The sequence below is a fragment of the Acanthopagrus latus genome, chromosome 16, assembly GCF_904848185.1.
Source record: "Acanthopagrus latus isolate v.2019 chromosome 16, fAcaLat1.1, whole genome shotgun sequence".
In the NCBI taxonomy this organism is placed as follows: Eukaryota; Metazoa; Chordata; class Actinopteri; order Spariformes; family Sparidae; genus Acanthopagrus; species Acanthopagrus latus.
In genome coordinates this window covers 4960842-4982103 of record NC_051054.1, presented here as the reverse complement: position 1 = coordinate 4982103, position 21262 = coordinate 4960842, and the positions used below count along the sequence as shown (strand labels likewise).

Here is a 21262-nt window from a genome sequence, read left to right as displayed (position 1 = left end):
CGTTAATCTACCTAGAAAACAGAAGCAAAAAATTTATAATCTGTATGTTTCACACAAATTACAACTCAAACTGCCTCTAAAATATAAAAATCATGATAATGAGATAAAGAATACTTCTGTTTGTCAGAGGGAAGGTACCTGAATGTTAGTCTGTGCTGCCCTCTGCTGTTAACTCACTCTAAATCTCCAGGTGTGTAAGTGTTTCTGTATTTTGGCCTGAAGGTGGCAGTGTTGTCTTTAACATGAGACACAAGCCGTCCATTTAAAATGTGATGTATCAACTCAGAAGCAAAACACAGTCACATAAATATGGCAGATCTTGAGTCTTAAATGAGACTTTATTGATCTCCCACTTGAGGAAATTTACTTGTCAGAGCGGCTCAAGAGTCACAACAGAGGCAGGAAATCTAGATCCTGTATCTGAGGCAACTGGTCGTGTTTCAGTTTCACCTCTCGTCCAAGAGACATCCTCAGCTCTAACCCAGCGGAGGGAGTTGGCAGGCTTTTTAAACCCTGAGTGGGAGTGTCCTTACAGCTCGTTAAGGACACGTGAGGCCAAGACTCTACTGCCCACTTACATCTGATGGAGAAAAATCAGAAATCTAATTTGACATCTTTTGTTACCAGAAGTGTCATTTCTCAACATCGGGCCTGAAAGAAGTGTATGCCACCTCTGTGCAGAGACTGTGATCTATAACAACACACTGTGATGACTGTGGACTGTCGGAGTGTTTTGTTCTGTGTTATTTTTGCTTGTGCTTTGTGTCTTGAGTTGTGGTTTCCCTGGTTGGCTGGATGCACCTCCCGCCTCTCACACACCTGCAGCCCATCTCCTCATCAGCTTCAGCTCACGACCTCTCTGGTCCTCTCTCCGCTCGCTGACTGATTGTTTCTGTTTGTTTCTGTGGTATCTACGGTGAAACCACTCTTGCCTGTCTCATTCCTGAACCCTCCTCATCCTTCTCAGCTCCAGCTCCACAGCCACACTCCCACCTCTGCCTCCAGACAAACCAGTCTGTGGATCCCTCTTGCCTTCAGCTCGGCCCTACCTACTGGTACCGAGTGCCCCAGCTTCAGCACCTGAGTCTGAGCCCCTATCAGCTATCAACTCTCTGTTTTCATTTTGCTTCAGCCATCGGGTTCCCTGATACAAAACATCTCTGCCTGGATGTTCCACGATAAAGTTGGGAGGACGAGGCAGACAAGACAAAGTGTACTAAAAACAATTCAAAGTCACAAATCAGTCCAGAGCCTGAGCCACACTTCCTGTTGGAGCAGTGTTTGAAGGCTGCATCACTGAGCTGCTGCACACAAGTGTGTCCGTGCAGACTGCATCTATTAGTTTAACTGGGTGAGTATTGATGGACCTGGGTGGGAACACTGTATGGATATGTAGCTTTTTTTTTTTCTTTTTTTTTTTTTTTTTGCAATAAGGAAAAGATGCAACAGCAACATTTATAAATGGAATAATGTTGATTTAAACTTGTGTTTTTACTGCATTAAAGCATGTAAGCCTATTTTATCCCTAATCTCAAAATAAATTAATTTCAAAATTAAGCTCCTGTATGTTGGTACTGGTATAAAATCATGTTTACTGCCGGTAGGAAACTTAACAAGGAGAATCTTTGTAATGGAGACGATGACTTTCTGTCTGAGTTGTAGAGGAGCAAGCTTCCTCAGAGGACAGGAGTGATGCTAAAGACTGTTCACATTATAGCTGAGGTGATCGTACCTTCCTGTGAATATCTGGAGATAATGATGGACATGTGGAGTTGTGGTGACTTAACTGCTATGCCCCCACTTTGTGTTCTGTTAAAAGTCTTTGAATAAAGAGTTAAAAATGAAAAAAATGAAATAATAATCTAAATGAAGAGCTACTCGTGGCACAAACAGGCAGAGAGAAATGATAACCACAGAGAGAGAGAGAGAGAGAGAGAGAGACCATTAAAGAGAAAACATGGATGCTCTCCTCAGTGAGCTCCACCTCCTCCTTCCTCCACCACAGATAACGTCTCTCCCTCCCTCTCCCTTTTTTTCTCCCTCTCTCTCCCTCCCTCTCCCTTTTTTTCTCCCTCTCTCTCCCTCCCTCTCCCTTTTTTTCTCCCTCTCTCTCCCTCCCTCTCCCTCTCTCTCCCCTCCGAGCTCCACAGCTGTACAGGAAATCAGTCATCCACCATCCACTGCTGTCGCCATGGCAACACAGAGGGGGAAATCCATTCTCCGTCTCTCTGTCACCAACAACCCCCCCTCCCCACCTCCACCTCCACCCTTTCTCCCTCTCCCTTTTTTTCTTTTGTCTTGCTGATTTAGGTGTAGCTCCGTTCAGACCGTGTTAGTGTTGTTGTTGTTTTTTTTTTGTGTGTAGTCGTTTGCTGACCTTTAAAAGAAAATCTCATGTTTGATTAATTTTCTGGAGGTTTTCTCTCATTTTTTTTTCCATTCTGTTCTGATACTTCCATACATCTTATCTTCTCATCTGTGAGTGTGTGTGTGTCTGTGTGTGTGTGAGATCATTTGAGCTGATTGTTTGAGAGTATTAGGTGACAGTGCGTCTCCAGCAGCGGTGGTGACCTCTCCGTAAATCCCATGGGGCATTGGGGCAGAACAGGCGGGGCGGCTCTGCTCAGCTCAGGCCGGCAGCTGCCTGGAGGAGCCAGATGGTCGACGAAAAAATCAGAAATGAAAATCCAGGCCCCTCCTCCACTGCCGGTCGTGATAACCCCACCCCTCGTGCACACAGAGGATCATCTGAGCATCCTTCACCCTCCTCCACCTCACCTAAAATCACCTTTTGCTTTGTGAATATTAAACATGACCACATTTAACCTAAACTGACGGAGTACACAGTTTTACAACCCTCAAAAATTGTCAATCTGGATCCAAGGAAGCTTCTCCTCATTCTTGAAAAGCTGACTTGTTGTCTCAGCTCCACCCTTTGTACAAAACGGCACCATTTATCGCGGTAGAAAGGCCAATTTCCAAGTGATATCAACACCGCGAGTCACCACATCTGCCCTCCCTCCCTTCTCCTCTTAGAGGTGGATTAACAGCTCTTAATAAACCAGCCTATTAACCAAAACAGCTGCACGGACACCACAGGCTTCAGAGATGATCCCCAGAGCCGATAATAAAACATAGTAATCAGATTACAAATAAACAAATCTCTGGGTTTATCTCTTTTCCAGTGATGGAGGGAGTGATGGAGGGAGGGAGGAGTCTCACCATCTCTGCTCAACGAGGCCGTTACATGCTGTCGTTCAGGGCGATGAATACAAGTGAAATAGTTAGCTTAGCATAGGCTAATGGATAAACATAGTAGACATACTCCAGGAGGAAGGTTTAAGGGTTTATGAAACAGTCACATGATTCCTCTGATGATTATAAGTCACCGTTGCCAACAAACGAAACACAAAACTCCTTGTAGACACTTTAACTGAAATTAGATAAACTGTTAAACCAGATGGTTAAAATAATCCATTGCCTGTTGACTTCAAACTAATGGATAAACACTCAAAATATTGCATAAACTGTATAGTTAGCTTAACATTAACAGGCCCTGTAGTTAGATCCAATTGGCAAATCAAATGAACAAAAAAGTAATAAAATCATTGAAATGGCAAATAAGAAGTAGTTCAATGGATAAATGATTGGAATATTTAGCTCAAAGTATTAATCTCTAAATATGGAGTTATAATAAATGTCAATAAGATAAACAGCAAATCGAGTAGTTTGAATGCAAACTTGAACACAGCTCTCGAAAATATTCCATAGTCTATAACTGATGGCATCAAACAACATCCAGTTTATAATCAATTCATAAAATGAAATTAGGGACGTGACGGATGGAGCCAGCCCGAGCTGACCTGACGGTCTGAGCCTGTGGGGCCATCAGGCTCAAACGGTTTGTAATCACTGACTCATGGGACTCAGGGAAAGGCTATCACGGATCAATGTTGTATCCTGGTGACAAAGACATTTCCTGTATTCTCCTCCAAAGGAACCATGACTCATTAATTCTCCATCTTCCTCCTCCTCTCTTCTCTGAGTCTTTCCTTGGAAATGTGCTGTTGCTGTTCTAAGTTTCATGGAGAATAACAGCTGCATGAATGGAGCGGAGGAAAATGTGATTCATAGAAAACATGGCGTTGGGTTCAGACAGTAGAGCGAGAGGATGAGTAACGTGGAGCTGAGTCTCCCTGCAGGCAGAGCACGAACATGCTTGAAAGCAGATGTACAGTATGCTCGTGCAAACACAGATGGACGGATATGTCGGCAGTGTACAAGACAAACTTCACAAACTAGGAAGCTTTTAAACAGCATACAAATCATATAAAATGGTAAGAAATACACAGAAGAGAGTCAGACTTATTAGTGCTTTGTATGGTCTTTTAAATGAACTTAATTGCTGGAGCACTGCTTCAAGTTTGCAGGATTTCTTGGTGTAGATGTGGCAAATGAAACAATCACACAGGCTAATTTAATGACTTAAGGTTCCAGGTTTGGGTAAGATTGGAAGAAACCTGGAGGAAGATTTAAAACAAGCAGTTTTTAGACATAACAGTGGTTTTAGCTCAGCTAAAGGCTAATTTCAGCATGCTAACATAGTCTTACTAACAATCCTAATGTGCTGATGTTCACCAGGTAGAATGTTTTTACAGTGTTGACCATTTTATTTTGTTTGCACGCTCAGACTTGTGAATTAAAACTATGCTAAAGATATACAGGCGAGGATGATAGTAACGTCAGCTAATATGCTAGCATGGCTAAAAACAATCAAAATGGTGGATATGAGAAATAGATGCATTAGTAGCTCATCGTCATGCATCCTATGAATAGCAGTGTTTAAAAATAAAGGAAAAAAATAGGTAAAAATGCATGGCCACATCAAGATCTTTGGACAGGAGGCAGTGGAGACACTACACATTATGTCCACAGGGAGCGCCAGAATCATTTAAGAAATGATTCTTTGTAGCTGCTTTAATATCAGACACGATCAACTAAAATGTGGCTTTTCAGTTATATTTAGGACACTCGTTTCCAGACATAATACAAGTAAGAAACACATTAATTTCATGATGTACTTTGACTACGGCAAGAAGTGTTTAATAATGGACCAACAGATGACACAGCTCTTATAATCTCTTTCCAGTTCACTTCTGACAGAAACATCAGCATGTATGTATGAAATTAAAAACCCTCCTCATATACGCCACCGGCTGCAGTCGTACACTCTTCACACTTGTGATCTTGTTGATCTCGTCTTGATCGAGTGCATCCTGTACATGCAGAGAACCCTGTAGGTGAAAGAGCCATGTGTGCAGCGCGCTGTTTGTTTATGTGTGTTGTTCCAACTTTGCTGAACAGTTGCTGGGAGCGTCTCTCTCTTTCTGCTTCAGTCTTTGATGCCTTCACTGTAATACACAAGTGGTCTAAAGATTAAAGCCCGGGCTCTGGCAGAGCGCATGTCGTGTGTGCAGCACAGGATGTTGTTGTTGTTGTTGTTGTTGTTGTTGTTGTTTTTGAGGTTGGAATGATTTTTTTTTTCTCATGCAATGCCTGAAATCGTACAAAGGCAAATGTGACGTTAACATGAGTCAAGACGGCAGTAAAAAAGTGAGCCGCAAGCGCCCGCCTGAATATTTATCAAGATGGAAATCCAGCTGGTCCAGACTGTCAGCTTTCCTGCCATGCATTTGTTTACTGAAGGTGTTTAGAGAGACAGTCGAGGCTTTTCCTGTGGACCTTTGGGAGATGGAGGGAGTGTGTCCAGATAGCAGAGAGAGACAGAAAGAGAGAGGAAGGGAGCAGGAGGAGGAGGAGGAGGAGGAAGAGGAGGAGGAGGAGGAGGAGGAGGAGGAGGAGGAGGAGGGTAGTTTTTTTTTTCTTGCAGCCTGAGCGTTTGGCTGAAGGGTGGAGACTCAGAGCAGCAGCGGGAAGGAGGGAGGCAGGGAGGATCTCAGCTGGAGCAGAGAGGGAGAGGCATACAGAGAGGAGTGTGTGTTGTGTGGATGTGCTCGCCTGCCTCTCTGACTGACTGACTGACTGACTGGCTGGCTGACTGACTGTGTGTGTGTTTGTGTGTGACAGACAGAAAGAGAGGCGAACGCGTGGATACTACTCCACAGGACTGGATGTGTTTGGCCTCACAGACACAAACAAAAAGGTAGGATCTTTTGACGTTTTATTAGAGGTGTGTGTGGTGGTGTGTGTTAATTGAATTCTTCTCATTTGGTGGCATCTGGGTTAATCGCATCCTATAAACAGGGTGTGTTCCAAAGGAGGAGGAGGAGGAGGGAGGAGGGGGGGGGTTTTCATTTCCACGCTGTCGTTTTGTCAGCGCTCGAGGGGCGAGATTGATGCCACTGGCTGGTTTACATCATGGAATCCCCTCCTCCCATCTCACATCTAAATTAACAACAAAAAAACCCCCTTCTGGCTGTCAGGCAGGTGAACTGCTGCTTTATTTCTCCCCTATCATCCTTTCATACATGTGCATATGTGAAGGGGGGGGATAAGAGAAAGGACTTCTCTTCTTCTTCCTCCCTCCTTCTTCCTTTCCCCCAGGATTGGGCAGATCTTATAATGTGCAGCCAGAGGAATTAAGGGCATCTGTTTCAGGGGATATTTGCACGAGCAGAGGGGATGAAAAAAAAAAGAGAGCGAAAGGGAAGGATGAAAAGGGGGAACAGAGAGAATCCTCCTGTGAGGTTTTCTCTTTTCTGCCATTCCTGCCCTCAACAACGCGAGGAGAAAACAGTCGACCACACACAAGGTCCATGTAGTGGTTGTATCAGGCAGATGGCTGGGAGAGGAGGAGGTGGTGGTTATGGTGGAGGAGGAGGAGGAGGAGGAGGAGGAGGGGTTGGTGTTTTTATGTTGCTCATAGACAGATACAGTCACTGACAGGGGGAATGCATTCGCAGGAAAACTGAGAAAGACGTGCTGTTAGCTCGTCACGCGAAAGGCATCGTCACGTACAACTCGTTAAACCGTCCTATCATGTGCTCGCGCGTTACATGCACAGGCGTGTTACAAACGCAACGCGGCGAGTCAGAATTACGCAAGCGCTCGCGTCTGTACTGTATCTCCAAAAAAACAAGGCAAGCTGCTCCGAGGCCACAGATGGTTTCACACACATCGATGTTGAGACTAGAAGAGCCGCTCGGAACAAAAAGTGTCGCGGGATAAACAAGAAACATCAGAAAACCTTGAGAGTGTTAACCCTAACCAGAAAGGGTACGAGTGTTGCATGGAGGGAGTGAGGGAGGAATGATGGAAGACACAGTGAGGAAGAATGAGCAGCCATCCACGCCTCATTGACCGCTCTGACCTGAACACTCCCATCACTGCCTTCATCCAAGAAAATCCAAGCCGGGCCAAAGCGTGAGCAGTTCTCGCCTGCTGAAGTCTCGTCCGCGTGAACAGACATTGTGCTTTCAGACAGACAAACTTGTTTCTCAGAGATGTTGGCGTGTTCAGAGGGAAGGTGGCGCGAGGTGGGAAGGATAAGGTCCCACTGAAGGCTTCGACCTTTGTACTCTGCCGCACCTGTTTGCTTCTGACAGTGTTGATTATTGGTTTTAGGCTTAATCGTCCGTGATGTGGTTGGATGAGGGCATCCGGAGCTGTTTTTGAGTCTTTTGGGGAAAGAGCGAGTCACGTCACAAGTCTAGTTTAGTTAAATCTTAAAGCTGTCAAGTCCAGTCCTGCCCCAAGTCTTATCCAAACTAAAGTCTCAAGTCCTTGAAGGCAAAATGTGAGACTTGACTATAACTTTACAGAGTCAAGTCCAAGTGAAGTTCCAAATCTTCCTTTGTGTGAGTTTGTTTAAATCTGACTCGAGTCCAAGTCTTCATAGTGTCTCAAGTCAGGTTTTAAGTCCATGAAAGCAAATACAAAAATGAGATCTGAATGTTTTGCTTTCAAGTCACAAGTCAAGTGAAGATTTTTGGGAAGCCACACAGTTGCATACTGTGCAAGGCAGCTGTATCTGCTAGATCATGTGATCATGTGATCTCACAAATCCATCTCACCAGACCTCAAGCTATGCACTTGTGACCGAACCACAATGTGTCAATCAATCAGCCGACGTTGAGGAGCAGCTGGCGGCTACAGGCGGGGTTTAGGTGTGACAGTCAGAAACAACAGTTTGATTTGCTCTCCTGCTGTTGGTCTGATTGGTCGGAGTTAGCCGTGATAGATGGTGACAGTCAGACAGTTTGTCCAGTTACCTGCCAAGTATGTCAAGTCTTGAGTCTTTGAGGGTAAAACATGAGACTTTGTGGAAGTTCTTGTTTTCGTCTTTAATGCATCAGTAAAGTCAAGCATGTAGAGAGTCTCAGAGCGGTCAGGCCTAGTGTCGTTCCAAGCCCTCATTTTCTGGACTCAAGCTTGAATCAAGATTCATGTCTTGTCCAAACATGTCTGGAGTCAGATTTTAAGTTTACGATTGAGTGGATTTAGATTTGAAGGATTCCTGAGAACAAGTGACCATCTCGCAAATCCAACTTGCCCGACTTGTGACCAAACCACAGTGGCTGAACTAATTAGTCTCCTCCTCTGTGGAGCTACTGGCAGCTAATGGCATTGTTCACCTGTGATGACCAGCGAGAGAAGTGATCCGAGAGGTTTGCGTAGACGCTGCCAGAGGATCAGTCATTTCAGACCTGGAGAGAACATCTCACTGAAAGAAGAGCAACAGAAAAGATGTTCTTGCTCTCTTTCGACTGACTTCAGTAAAGGTTTGATTTACCAGTCGGGTCTGCTGGTGGCAGCGCTCTCCAGCGTTTAATCTGACTGGTTGAAGCCAGCTCATGATAGATGGTGACAGACCGGTGAACCATCTCCACAGATGGTTCTGTGTAACCAACCATCTGGTTCGTCGTGATACTCACACTCACAAGTTCCAATTTTTGCGACTGCAGCCTGACTTGAATGAACGCCTCAAGTTTACCAGAACTTTACTTTAACCTTTTGTCACGAGTCTTGTTGAAACAAGTCTTGAGTCCTTCAGAGTAAAGCATGCCACTTTCTTGTTGTTGCTCAATTCATGTCAAGCCTGTAAGAAGTTCCAACTCCTCATTTTTTGTTACTTAAGTTGGACTCCAGTTTGAATCAAGTCCCAAGTCTCCAGTCAAGCCTCAGGTAGAAGGTAGAAGTTTTGAGTCTTTTTGTAAGTCACGTCCCAAGTCTACTACAGCTGTTTTTATGCTGGATGATCATTGCGAGCCTCAAGTCATAAGTAGAGTCTTAAAGCTTTACAGCAAACATTCAACTGGAATGTTTTTGTTCTCAAAGCACTCAAGTCCTTGTTTGAAACTTAACTATGACTCAAGTGCAGCTCTTAAATCTCAAGTATCTTCAGTCTCTAGTGAGTCAAGTCTCTGAGCAGTCAAGTCTCAGTCAGCATATTTGTGATTTGTGTCTGACTTGATTCCAAGTCTCCCAAGTCTTCACCTCTTGGAAGCATCAGCTCCAAATGTTTCTGACAACTTGGATGAAAAGTATGACGTGTTAAATTCTCCCCACACCAGACGCACTTTCATTACTTTCATCAAAAACCCACAGTGGGAGCAAGTCATGGTCTGAAACGGTCCGAGCAGTTCGCTCATGCTCTCAGCAGAATCTAAACAAGCCCGGATGTTTGTAATATTGTTAACAGCCCAGGAGCCTGGCCGTGTTATTCTTGGCATGCTGATTGATTCCAGAGGAAAAGCGTGTTTATGCCTCCTCACTCAAGACAAATGCACAAATACCGTTGAGTCCTCACAGTTAATGCACGGAGAGTAGAGCTTAATGTACACACATTTTTTTTAAAAAGCTGGTGAAACTATCATTTGTGACAGGAAGTTAACCTTTTAAACTTGGCGACCGCAGTCGAGATTACGGAAAAGAAGCTTCGCATGATGGCCGGTTTCCTGCCAAACTTGTCAGGGGGAATTTCAAACAAACCCTCTCACTCACAGCCAGAACTCACCAGCAGTATCTGACCGTCGATGGCTGGTGTTAATTTTCCACCCTGGTCGCACTCAAACACTCGCGTTTATTCCATCTAAAGTCTGTCGTTGTCCCCTTGACGGCAGCGACATGCATTGTTTCTACCCCACTAACTACACTGCTGTTACGTAACGCGCACAAAAGGTTTTAAACGCGAGTCTTTAATCGTTTGAGGGAAAAGAAAAAAAAACAAAAACAACACTTGGTCGCTGCTTTTAATGTCATAAAGAAGAAACATGCCAGGCCTTCATCGTTTGATTTAATAAACATAATAGACCACATTTGCGCTCCCTGGAGCAATAAGCCTCCTCCCTGCTGCCTCCTTGACTCCCAGGGGAGGCATCATTTCCTGGGCCACTGCCTTCTCCCCTCCCCCCTTCTGGGACCTAGATCAACCCCCCCATACATACACACACATACACACACACACACACACACCACTATCTCTAAGATGGCAGGGTGGGCAGGGCATGCTGGGGGTGGCACAGATGTCCGGGCTAATCGAATATTCACGGGTGGTGGTGGTCTGACCGAGAGGCAGCAGCGTCACAAGGAAGGAAAGAGGAATAAGAAACACACACACACACACACACACACACACACACACATCGTCGTGGTCGCATACAAAACCAACTATTATTATCCAAAATGAGAAAGAAACAGAGTAATTCACACACAAGTGATGCTCATTTTTTGTCTGGTAGTTGTGTCGTCAGCAGCGAGTGACGCATCTCGGTTTCAGTTTTATTTCTGTACGTTGTGACTCGTGCAGCTGCATCGAGTTCGTCCACACCTGAAAAATGTGTGTGACTGTTTTCATCGAGCTAACAGTGCAGGAAGATAATGTACCCATTCTTAATTCCACCTTTGGGAGTGTGATTGTTTGACTTCTCTCCATGAAAAAAAACATCAATGAGCGCAACATCAGGGGCCTCATTCATAAAAAAAAATGCTTACATCTGTTTTATAAAAGACGCTGAACATAAGAAAAACCTGAACATAAGCATCCCTCTTGTAACTTATGCACATTTGAAATTTGAAAGACCAGGAGTGGAGCGAATTAAGCAACAGATGCCTTCGTATTTAAACCTCTTGTGCGTGCTATGGTGGAGCTGAACGTTCCCTGTGTATGAGGGAGGTGTATCAGGCTGCTGTGATGTGATCCCGGAGGTCGGCTCGAGGTCCTGGTCTGAGTCCGCCCTCAGAGACAGGAATAGTGATGGAGAAGGACGCTCAGCTGTCACGCTCAGCGTCATCTCCCCAGACAATCACTGCCTGACAGTGGCGCTCAGGGAGGGGCGTCCTTTCTCCTGTTCAAGGGCAGCCGTCCGTGCCGTATTACATTCAATAGTCAATATCCTCTTGATCGTGTTCATTAATAACTCCGGAGGTCAGTTTTGTGTTACCTCACCTTGCTGCGGTCACTGTGAAAGTGAAGATATTACCTTCACATCTCGGCCTCCTTTATCTGATCAACTTTGTTCCTTTTTATTTATTAATTCATCCTACTGTAACCTCTCCGATAAGTTTATGACTCTGTATTTCCCGTTTTAGCCGTTTGTGCCCTTCATGGTGACATCGTGGTCTGCTCTTCATGTTGGGGACATCTGAGGGTGACTTGGTGGCTGAACTTTCTGTTTCTGCACGCTCGAGCACCGCCGCCGAGATAAAACAAGCTTGCATTTTTGAGAACCTCTAACGGGGTTTCGAATGACTTCTGTGGGTTTTTGTAGTAAAACACATAAAAGAAACGACTCAGTCAGCGCAGGAAAAGGATCGAGTCAGCTTTTACAGAAACAAAATCGGAGTCAGGAGGGTTTTTTTGTGTGTATGATGAACAAAGAAGCATCCCGCTTTTTTTTTCCTTTGACAGTATTTTATACCAACTTCTGGAGCTAATGTTAGCTCAATTAGTTACCTAACCACAGCTTTTTTTTTTTCTACGCTACCTTCACCTGAAGTGGGTGACGCATCGTTTCACAAAGATCTCCGAGTTGTAAATCTTCCACCGTTATCGCTGAGAACTGCACAAGTGTAGTGTGAGAAAAACAAAAGTTGACATTCACAGCAACAGTCGGCGCAGCAGCCCTGGTAACTTAGCCTCGCTTATCTCCGAGCGGGGGTCCCATCCTGCCTCCTCGCCTCCCTGCAGACCCTCGCAGGTTAATCACCGGCTCTCCAGGGTCCAGATGGCTGAGCTCAGGACAGATTTTTAATTACCACGCTCTAATTTCACACCCTGGGCATCACAGAGGACGAAGCACTCCCTGCCCGGCTGCCTTAAATTCTCTTTCTTTGGACGTCGTAAAATTAAAAAAAATGAAAAATTACAATAACAGAAAGACAAAGAGGGAGAAAAAGGGGGGAGGGAGAGTCAGCCTGTGTCAGAGTACGCGAGAGATCATCATTCTCGACAGGCCGGGATTTATATTTTCCTCACCAGGATGTTTCCTGCGGGGCTTAATCGCCCTCTAAGTCAGCGACACCCAGAGTTGGAGCAGCAGCTATAATCACATCTGTGGAGGCCCTCATCGTGAACACAGACCCCCCGAACACCCCGAGGAAGGGGGTTCAAAACGGCTCCAAATGGCAGGGGAAGGATGGCGGAGGGGGTCAGATTGATTCGGCGGTGTCAGCAGCGGGGCGGAGCGTGCCGGGGGTGTTTTAGTCCCATCGCTGAACACCTGTCCGCCACCGGGGGAGGGATGGGAAGCAGAAGGCTGGAACACAGGAGAGAAATGGATCACCAGTCGCGTCCCGTGGAGCGATCTTTCTGTTTACTTCAGTTCAAGATACTTTAGAGAAAAATGTTGCCAAAGCATGAAGATAAAAAAAAAGTGATCTCACTGCAGGGAGACATGTAGAGTGCAGTCATGCTGACACTTAATATCACAATACAAATTTTTTGTAAGGTTTCATCCGCGCAGATTAACAATAGATATAGGCATTACTATTAAAGGATTAGTTCACCCCATAAAAGATGACTTCAGTCAGGATGCTGCAACACAGTTTTGCTGTAAAGGTCCAGAAATGATTTGAGGATGACGAAACTTCACCCGACTTCCTATCAGCAGGAGGGCGACTGGAAAATGACCCAATTTTGATTTATAGGTGAACTTATCCTTTAATTTAGAGTCATACTTCTGGTCAGCCGGATGAATATAAGATCAACAGTCACTGTTTTTTAGCTCAGGTTTTGGTTTCTACTGACTGCCCACAAAAATATCTTGTTCTTTCTCAGCTTAATAACTCACCACGTCTGCCAGCGAGCCGCTACCTGTTGTGTTAGCAGCTGGAAGATGCTAAAACAACCCGCAGAGCTGAAGGGAACTGCAGGGTAGGATGGTAACGGGTGAAACCATCCATATATATGTAGTCAATGATTAGTGGTTGTCAGGGACGATGGACAAAACCACTCGAATCATAAACAGAAAACACTCCACTGTTACAAAACCTTACTGTCATCTCGACAACTTCCAAAACGAACAGAAACAGATGATTGTTTGTGTCGTGTTTCTTTCTGGGAACTTCCCAGATGCAACTGTGAGTCCTGATGAGTGACGAGCTGGATGTCTGTGAGAGCGAACACGTGCTGCGAGCAAATAAAACCCGTCGTGTCACAAGTTACGGGTCATGTGACTCTTGAGTTTTGTTTGTCGTCTTGAGCTCGTCTGTCAGCCGGAGAGGTAAAAGTCAATAATGGTGGTTATGTTGTTACTGGGTCACGCTGTGCTTTACATATTAACCGTCCTGAAACACTAACGGTGTCTTTCTCATCAGATGTTAATGAAATAATATCTCACACAACATGACTGATTCTGTGTTTGTGAGACTTCTTTTTAGTAATGACCAAAATGTGTTTATTCAAATCTGCATCAAACTCATGATCTTCTTAACTTATTTTTGATTGATTGCTTCAGATTTAAATGAAAAGTATGCTTATTATAGATTGTTTTGTGCAGACAAAGGTCTTGCAAGGTGAGACAACATTTAACATCTGAGGACTTAATGTAGGAAAACATATTAAAATCCTAGTATTATCTAAAAAAAATGAACTTACTGTCATTTTCCATCAGTTTGATTCATCAAAATAGATGTGAGGAAATCCCACACACTAGTTTAAGAATCACTGCACTGATAGAAATGATTATACAGTTTGTACAGCAGCACAGATGAACGTCTCCAGTGGATGAGGAGTGGTGACAACACGGTACAGTAACACGTCCCGCTCTCCTCTCTGTTTGGTTTTTAAACTCTGAGCAGTTTCCACGTCGTTAGCATTCTTTGGCTCGGGGGGTTTCGGCCTGCTGCTGTCGAGCTGCTGTGAACGGTCGCCTCACTGTAGCGTCGCTTTAGCGTTGCGAGCTGCCGTGATTTACGATGGGTGGATTCCTGCGTCCTCTGCAGATCTGCTCGTGCAGGGTAATTGGCCCATTTATCAGGAGCAAGAATGGATCTGTTGGCCCAGAGAGAGGAGGAGGAAGAGGAGGAGGAGGTGATTGGGTCGGCACCAGCGGAAGCTCAACTCAGAGAAACTAAGATTCAAAGAATGAGACTACAGGAAGAATGAGACTATCAGGAGCCTGTTAGCTTAGCTTAGCATAGAGTGGTCTCAACCCTCTCCTCTGACTCTTAGCACGTCTTCCAACATCCTGAACTGTTCCTTTAAAATCACAAAGTAATTGATCCCCTCAATTAACTTCTCGGCGTTTCCTCGCTGGGGTGCGACATTCTGACACACAGTGGTCAGAAGTCGGCGTCGACACACGCGAGCCTCGGCGTTATTTATCTGGAATGTGTGGCGCTCTTCTGCCTTTCGATTCTCACACTCTTTATTTGTGTTTCTCTATTCGCAGAGAAGAGCTGGGCGGACGTGAACTGCTGGCAGACACCAGGGCAGAGTGCGGAGGAGTAAGCAGACAAGGTAAGTCAAGACAAGAGGAGCTGCACAGTGTTGATATCGGTTAAAATCAGCTTCCTATCACAGCACGAGCGGTCAGTGACGTCACAGTAAAAGGCCCGCGTCCACCTGAATGCCATATTTATCGGCGCCTGTTGCGATGTCACGGTTATCAGCATGTTGACACCATGTGCAACATCTCAGGAAGGTATTTTGGGCAGCTGACAGATAGGAAGGAAAAGAGGCACAAGAGGCTTCACGATATACAAGACAAAGAGGTGAAACTACACAAAACCAAGAGCCCACGACGAGAAGAGGAGGCAGGATGAAACAAGCGAGGGAACAACCTACTCTGTTCGTTGTTCATTAAACCCTCTCAGTTGCCTTCAACATACCAGCTCTCCCTCCTAGAGTCGACAAATGCACGGGCATCCATCTCCTCGCCCTCCCTGTCCAGATATGAAAATGTCAGCGTGGCATTTTCGCGCGCTCAGACGACAATGAGCAAGGAATTGACTTTGCAGACACGGTGACAGCTCGGCTAAATAGCCTCCAACATGTTTTATGTTCTGCTTTCTTGCGTGTTTAGCACAGCCGAGTTTGCGCGTAAGTGATGAAAAACACAAAATAAATGTAGGAGGGGGAAATCAGACCTGTTATTAACATCCGTCCTGAGTGATGCCATCACAAGTGGACGGCGTTAAGCCCGTCAGCTCACACCTGGAATAAACACGTCTGTGACCACCTGTGTTGGGATCTCACCTCCCTCCTCTATATACAAACAACATCAATGCGTATAACATTTTTTACACAACATATCTTTATGTGTAACTTTGCCGAATTAACAAGAGGGCCCAAATAGTGAAGAGTTTTCTGTATACAGATCTTCACAGAGGTTATAAAATTTCTTCCTGCGCAACAACTCTCAAAAATGTGTGTTTTTTAAATGGAGCCTGGGAGCATTCTCCATGGGCGGGCCGAGAAGAAGCCTGCGTTAGTTTGTTTTCGTGGTATTTGTAAAATCTGACATGTTTACTGTCAATAAAATGTTAGTGTTAGTGTGTAAATGGCCAAATCTGATTGAAAACAGCTGTCGGGAGGAAGGAAGCACTGACGACATGAACGCAGACAGAGCTGCTACAGTGATGCCTCAACAAATCGACCCTTTTTAAGAGGAAAGAAAATAGTTTCTCCTCACGCAGCTCTTAAAAACTCATGATTTGTCAGGGAGGTTGTTTGACTTTAAGCAGTTTGCAGAAATCAAGTGTCTCTTGATCACTTTAATTTCCTGTGGCAAGCTGTCTTATGTTCCCAGGAACTTGACAAACTCCTGAGCTATAACACAATCAAAACTGGGTGTTTTTTTTTTCCTGCGTCTTCCAGCCCCTGAAGACACAATTTTCCATTTTCTTTTTATGGTATTTATTTAAAACATCATCTCCTGTCAATTCCAACTCAAACCAGGCCATTGTGTCACAGCGTCTGATTATCTTCTGTAAAGAACGGAGCTCCACTTTTTTTTTTTTTTTTGCCGTCGACATCCCAGAAACCTTAAAGTGTGACATTGCTCCCTATCAATAGTCTGATGATATGCTGCCCTGCTTCGACGCTTCCCCCGAGTGTTGAAACAATATTATGGCCTCGATATGAAAGGCGCCGAAGACTAATTTCTACTTGTCAATCACACCTTTGTAGTAAGACTATGGCCTATTTTTTTATGTTGTTGAGGGACAAAAGTGGGGTTTGTGTGTAAGTCCCAAGATATTTGTGCGTGACTCTCTTAAAGACTTTATAAAAAGTGTGTAATTCATTATGAGCCTGACATATAAAACGAAATAACTCACCAGTTTTTACTACTTTAACCCAACACAACACAGTCAGTCTGGAGCCAGGAGTTGCTCTACGATGTCTCTTTCTTCTGTATTTCAGTGGAAAGGAAAAAAGCTATGGGTTTTAGTTTTTCGACACCCACCTGGGTTTGAATTACAGCACCATGACCCTAAAAGGTGACGCACTCGTCTGCGTGAGAACAACCAGGTCCTCTCTGCCGCAGTGACGATAAAACATAATGTTTATGCTGCACTGTTAACACCGTGCCGTCTGCTGCAGGTTCGCCCATTAATCCTCGTCACATTGTCGTTTGGTTTGCACCAAAAGTGATTCAAGATTTTTTTTTTCCAGCCCGGTTGGGAGGAAATGTTTCAGGCCTAAACACACAAAAAAAGTGTGAATCCCTTCCAGACAACCTGGAACCGGTTTTAACTGATGATCAGTTCATCTGGGTTTTCGTGTCAGTGTGCTGTAACAGCGGAGATTCCTGCGGCAGCTCAGCGTCCTGATGAGCAGGTGTGCCACCGTGGGGTTATCAATATTCAGGCTCAGCTCCCTGCACCTCGCTGAGATCAGTCTTAACCACACACTGAGTCAGACCACAGTGCACGCAGAGGGACGACGGAGGGGGAGCGGCGCGGGGAAGATTGATTTCACACGCTGGTTTAGAGCGCTCGCAGCTTGATCCATCTAATCAAAGAGGTTATAAAAGCCAGAGGAGCATCTGAGGACGGGGGAACTAAAACTGTGCACCGGTGCGGACAAATTAAAGGAACATCTTACCGAGACTTGTTTAAGTTGTAGTTTCATTCATTATTCATAAATCGGCATGATGCAAACACTGTGCTCTCCTCTGTACAGCATACAATTTGCACGGTTAGTATTTGGGCTGCACAATTAATCAAAATGTAGTTTTTCTAAGTACTTTATTGTCGGCAACTGGACCTATTTAAGTTTCTTGAAGGTGTTTCACCTCTCATCCAAGATGCTTTTTCTGTTCTAACTAACTGGATGGGAGTTGCAGGATCTGAAACCCCATGTGGGAGTGTCCTTACTGAGTTGTTGAGGATGCGTGTGAGCTCTGAGTTTCAGAGTTTGAAAGAGGAGGAAAATAATCCATCTATGTCAAACTGGAACAACCGTATTCGGGCAGAGGAGGTGGCTTACCACACTTCCTATCACCTACCTACGATACAGTACTGAGTTTCCTCCCCAGACAGCTTGAAAACCATTCACACGACTCTGTAAGGACACTCCCACGCATGGTTTAAAAGGCTGCAACTCCCCTCCAGTTAGTTAGGACTGAAGAAGCCTCTTGGATGAGAGGTGAAATATCTTAAAGACACTTAGAAGTGCACTATCTTAATCGTAGAGGCTGAAATTTGAAGGTAAAATGTCACAAAGAGAGCTTTGTTTCATACAAACTTATAAATAAAGCTTTGTGATGGAACCTATTGACTGTTTGTGGACACCGGTGACACAACAGTACGCTGCCTGCCAGGTGACCCGTCTTACCTTGGATCAAGACAAACTCAATCAATTTATTGAATTCATCATCCTTCACGCGGTGCAGATGTGCGACTTGACACTGCGCCTTTTGTGTGACACAGTGACTGAAAAGTGTCGATACGTGTGAGAAGGCACGAAGGAAACTGTCATTATCAGTTTAAAATCAGAGGCTGTTTCAATATGTTTGTTATCCGTTTATCTTTTTTTTTTCTTTTTTTTTTTAAATATAGAGTTGGACAAAGCACTGCCCCCTCACTCTCCTCCCACCATCCCTGCCGCCCCCTCACTGTCACAGGCTGCCTAGCAACTGACACCATAAATAATATGCCCGTGTCTTTGGTATGTGTGTGTCTTCACAGGCATGTGACAGTAAACAGGGCATCTGCTACTAGTGCCTCTCTTAAGATGCCTGCTGTATCACCATGCTCGTCCTCATCAGTGTCACGCCGCGGATGAACTGTGACGTTTGGGATGTTTGAGTGTGTTTCTCTTCCACGCAGGCACGGCACACGAGACCTGACTGACGGCGCCGATGGCGAGCAATAACACGGCCAGCATCGCACAAGCCAGGAAACTGGTGGAGCAGCTGAAGATGGAGGCTAACATTGACAGGATAAAGGTGAGCAGAGGCATGAACACAGCGACAGAGAATTTACTTTATGAATTCTACAGGTGTTTTTCTCTTTAGGTTGATACCCTTCTCATATCTGTATTAGATATGTAATGGGTTAGCTTAGCTCAGCTCAAACATTGGGAAAGGAGGGAAACAACAAGCAAGTTGTAATCCAAATTAATATTTTGTATATATTCAGCTCAAAAAGTGTAAATGAAAAAAAACCAATAGGGTTCTTTTCAGTAGAAGACACATGCTGTAAATACTCTGTCTTTATGCTAAGCTATGCTAAACACCACACCCTGCTCTGGTTCAAGAACTTATGTCATATATAAAAATGTTCACTTTCTTATACTGTCCAATAAATGTGTAGCTGGACCCAGCAGGTGTTTAGCTTAGCTTAGCTTAGCTTAGCACAAAGACTGGAAACAGAGGGAAACTTCTAGCCTGACCTACCTGCACATTTAAAGCTCACTAATATTTGATTAATTGTTTAATCCATAAAGAAGCAGAAGTGTAAAACCAAATATTTTTAAGGTGGTGTTTTTTTGCCGTGTCCCTTTTTGCTGTTTTTAAGCTAAGCTGAGCTAAGCAAAGCCAACCAGCTGCTACATGTTTAACAAACAGACATGAGAATAACACCAGTCTTCTTAATCTTAATCCCGACAAGAAAGCAAGTAATCATATGCATTTGTCTGTTTATTTCCAGGTGTCAAAAGCAGCAGCAGACTTAATGTCATACTGCGAAGCTCATGCCAAAGAGGACCCTCTGTTATCGCCGGTGCCGGCCTCAGAGAACCCGTTCAGGGAGAAGAAGTTCTTCTGTGCCATCCTGTAAACCCGGCATGGCCCTTCAGCAGTCTGCTCAGTGTGGGACTTTGAACGCGGACGTTCAAAATACGTAGAAATCTTCTAGTCGGAGGGCACGGCGATTATTGCCCCCTTTCTTGAGCGGCACCTTAAGAGTGCGAAAAATTAAAAACCCACAGAGTTTACATGTAACCGTGAAAAGGGGTTGTGATTGGTTTTTTGTTGAAGGGTGTTGCAGCATGTTGAAGGGATCTGTGCTTTTTAGATGACACAAAAAGGGATGATGAGGAGGAGGAGGAGGAGGAGGAGGAAGATAACCCAGAGACATGATGGACACCCAGTCAACCCACCAAGTCTTCAGGTTGTGATGTGTACAAAACAAAAAAACAAAAAAAATAAGATAAAATGAGAATTTAAAAAATATTTTGTGGTTCTGTTGGGACTTCCAGATGTTCTGTTAAATGGTTCGTGGGTCGGTCGAGCGATCGTAGGACAGCAAACAAAAATGCGCCACCTGATTATTGGAATGTTTTTTTTTTTTAAGTTGTTGTTTATTTTACGTTTATTTCAGCTCTACTTACCACCTAGATATCTTTCTATACCTGTACGTGCTTACTGAAACAGTTCTGTTCACTCTTTTCTTACAACGGGTTAGTGAAAGCTTTTTTAAACGGGATGTTTGACACATTCGACTCTGTGACTCTCTTTAAGAAAAAAACAAAACAAAAAACACCTGTCTGAAAAGAATCAGTCTCTGTGTATCGACAACCTATCTGGCAAATGTGATGCAGTTTGTCTCCTTCAGATACAAACCCCTCTTTCTACTATTTGTACAAAATGACTAGCAAGTAAACTGTGCTGTGCTGTGAGTTCTGGATGTTTTTGTGTTTGTATCATTAACTATTGCATGAAATGGAACAAGCAAGTTCTTCTCTATTTCCTTTAATGTGGAATTTGTATGGAACAAAGGGGGGGCGGCTCCTCCGTCTGGAAGTGCCGGAACATATTAAAAAACAAGAGTGATTCATCACGGACTCAACGAGGACGTCTCTCGCATATAAATAAATAATTATGGTGACGAAACATGAAGCCTTGCAGACTGAGAACACAACTTTCTTATATATCGCTAATGAGATAATTAACCGCAGGAGGCATCGGAGTATTTTGGACTGATTTGGTGATTAAATGTATTGCACAGATATATTCATATATCCCAAAAACTTTAGGATTTTTCAAAATGTACTGTATCATAAATATTCTGTAAGCGGTGTTTTAAAAAGTAACCAGAAGTCATAGTTGAAATATGTATTTGGTGAAAGTGAAAGCAGCTCATACGAATACGTAAAAGTCTTAGTATCTGATATTAAACATAATTAAGTGTCAAAAGTACAAGTAAAAGTAAATTACATTTATATTTACATGAATGTATTGTAGACTATGAGTTGAATGATTATTGGATTACTTGGATTACTTTGGCTGTGATGCAGCAAATAATCTGCAAAGTAGCTAAAGTTATACGCAAACACAAGAAATGTGGTTTTGTTCTTAGAAAAACGTGTGTATAAACAACCTGATACAACAATGGCTTAAGATGAAGTTAAAAA

At 44.1% G+C, this 21262-nt stretch overlaps 1 protein-coding gene across 3 annotated transcripts; it reads left to right on the top strand.

The window, feature by feature from the left end:
• Positions 1–882: 882 nt before the first annotated feature.
• On the top strand, positions 883–20697 carry LOC119004573 (guanine nucleotide-binding protein G(I)/G(S)/G(O) subunit gamma-2). Of its 3 annotated transcripts, XM_037071604.1 has the most exons (5): positions 884–1351; positions 6088–6163; positions 14853–14920; positions 18736–18854; positions 19558–20697. In XM_037071604.1, exons 4-5 carry the CDS (start codon positions 18768–18770, stop codon positions 19684–19686), a joined length of 216 nt encoding a protein of 71 aa, XP_036927499.1. In that variant the 5' UTR covers positions 884–1351; positions 6088–6163; positions 14853–14920; positions 18736–18767; the 3' UTR covers positions 19687–20697. The 3 variants fall into 3 exon arrangements, with proteins under 3 accessions (XP_036927500.1, XP_036927499.1, XP_036927498.1); XM_037071605.1 differs by lacking the exon at positions 6088–6163 and having other exon boundaries at positions 883–1351; XM_037071603.1 differs by lacking the exon at positions 884–1351 and having other exon boundaries at positions 5963–6163.
• Positions 20698–21262: the final 565 nt, after the last annotated feature.

Bases quoted from the DNA above. Each gene is read 5' to 3' on its own strand.
- LOC119004573 (XM_037071605.1), top strand. From the start codon at position 18,768: ATGGCGAGCAATAACACGGCCAGCATCGCACAAGCCAGGAAACTGGTG. The intron at 18,855-19,557 runs GTGAGCAGAGGC...GTTTATTTCCAG, and splicing joins CTAACATTGACAGGATAAAG to GTGTCAAAAGCAGCAGCAGA.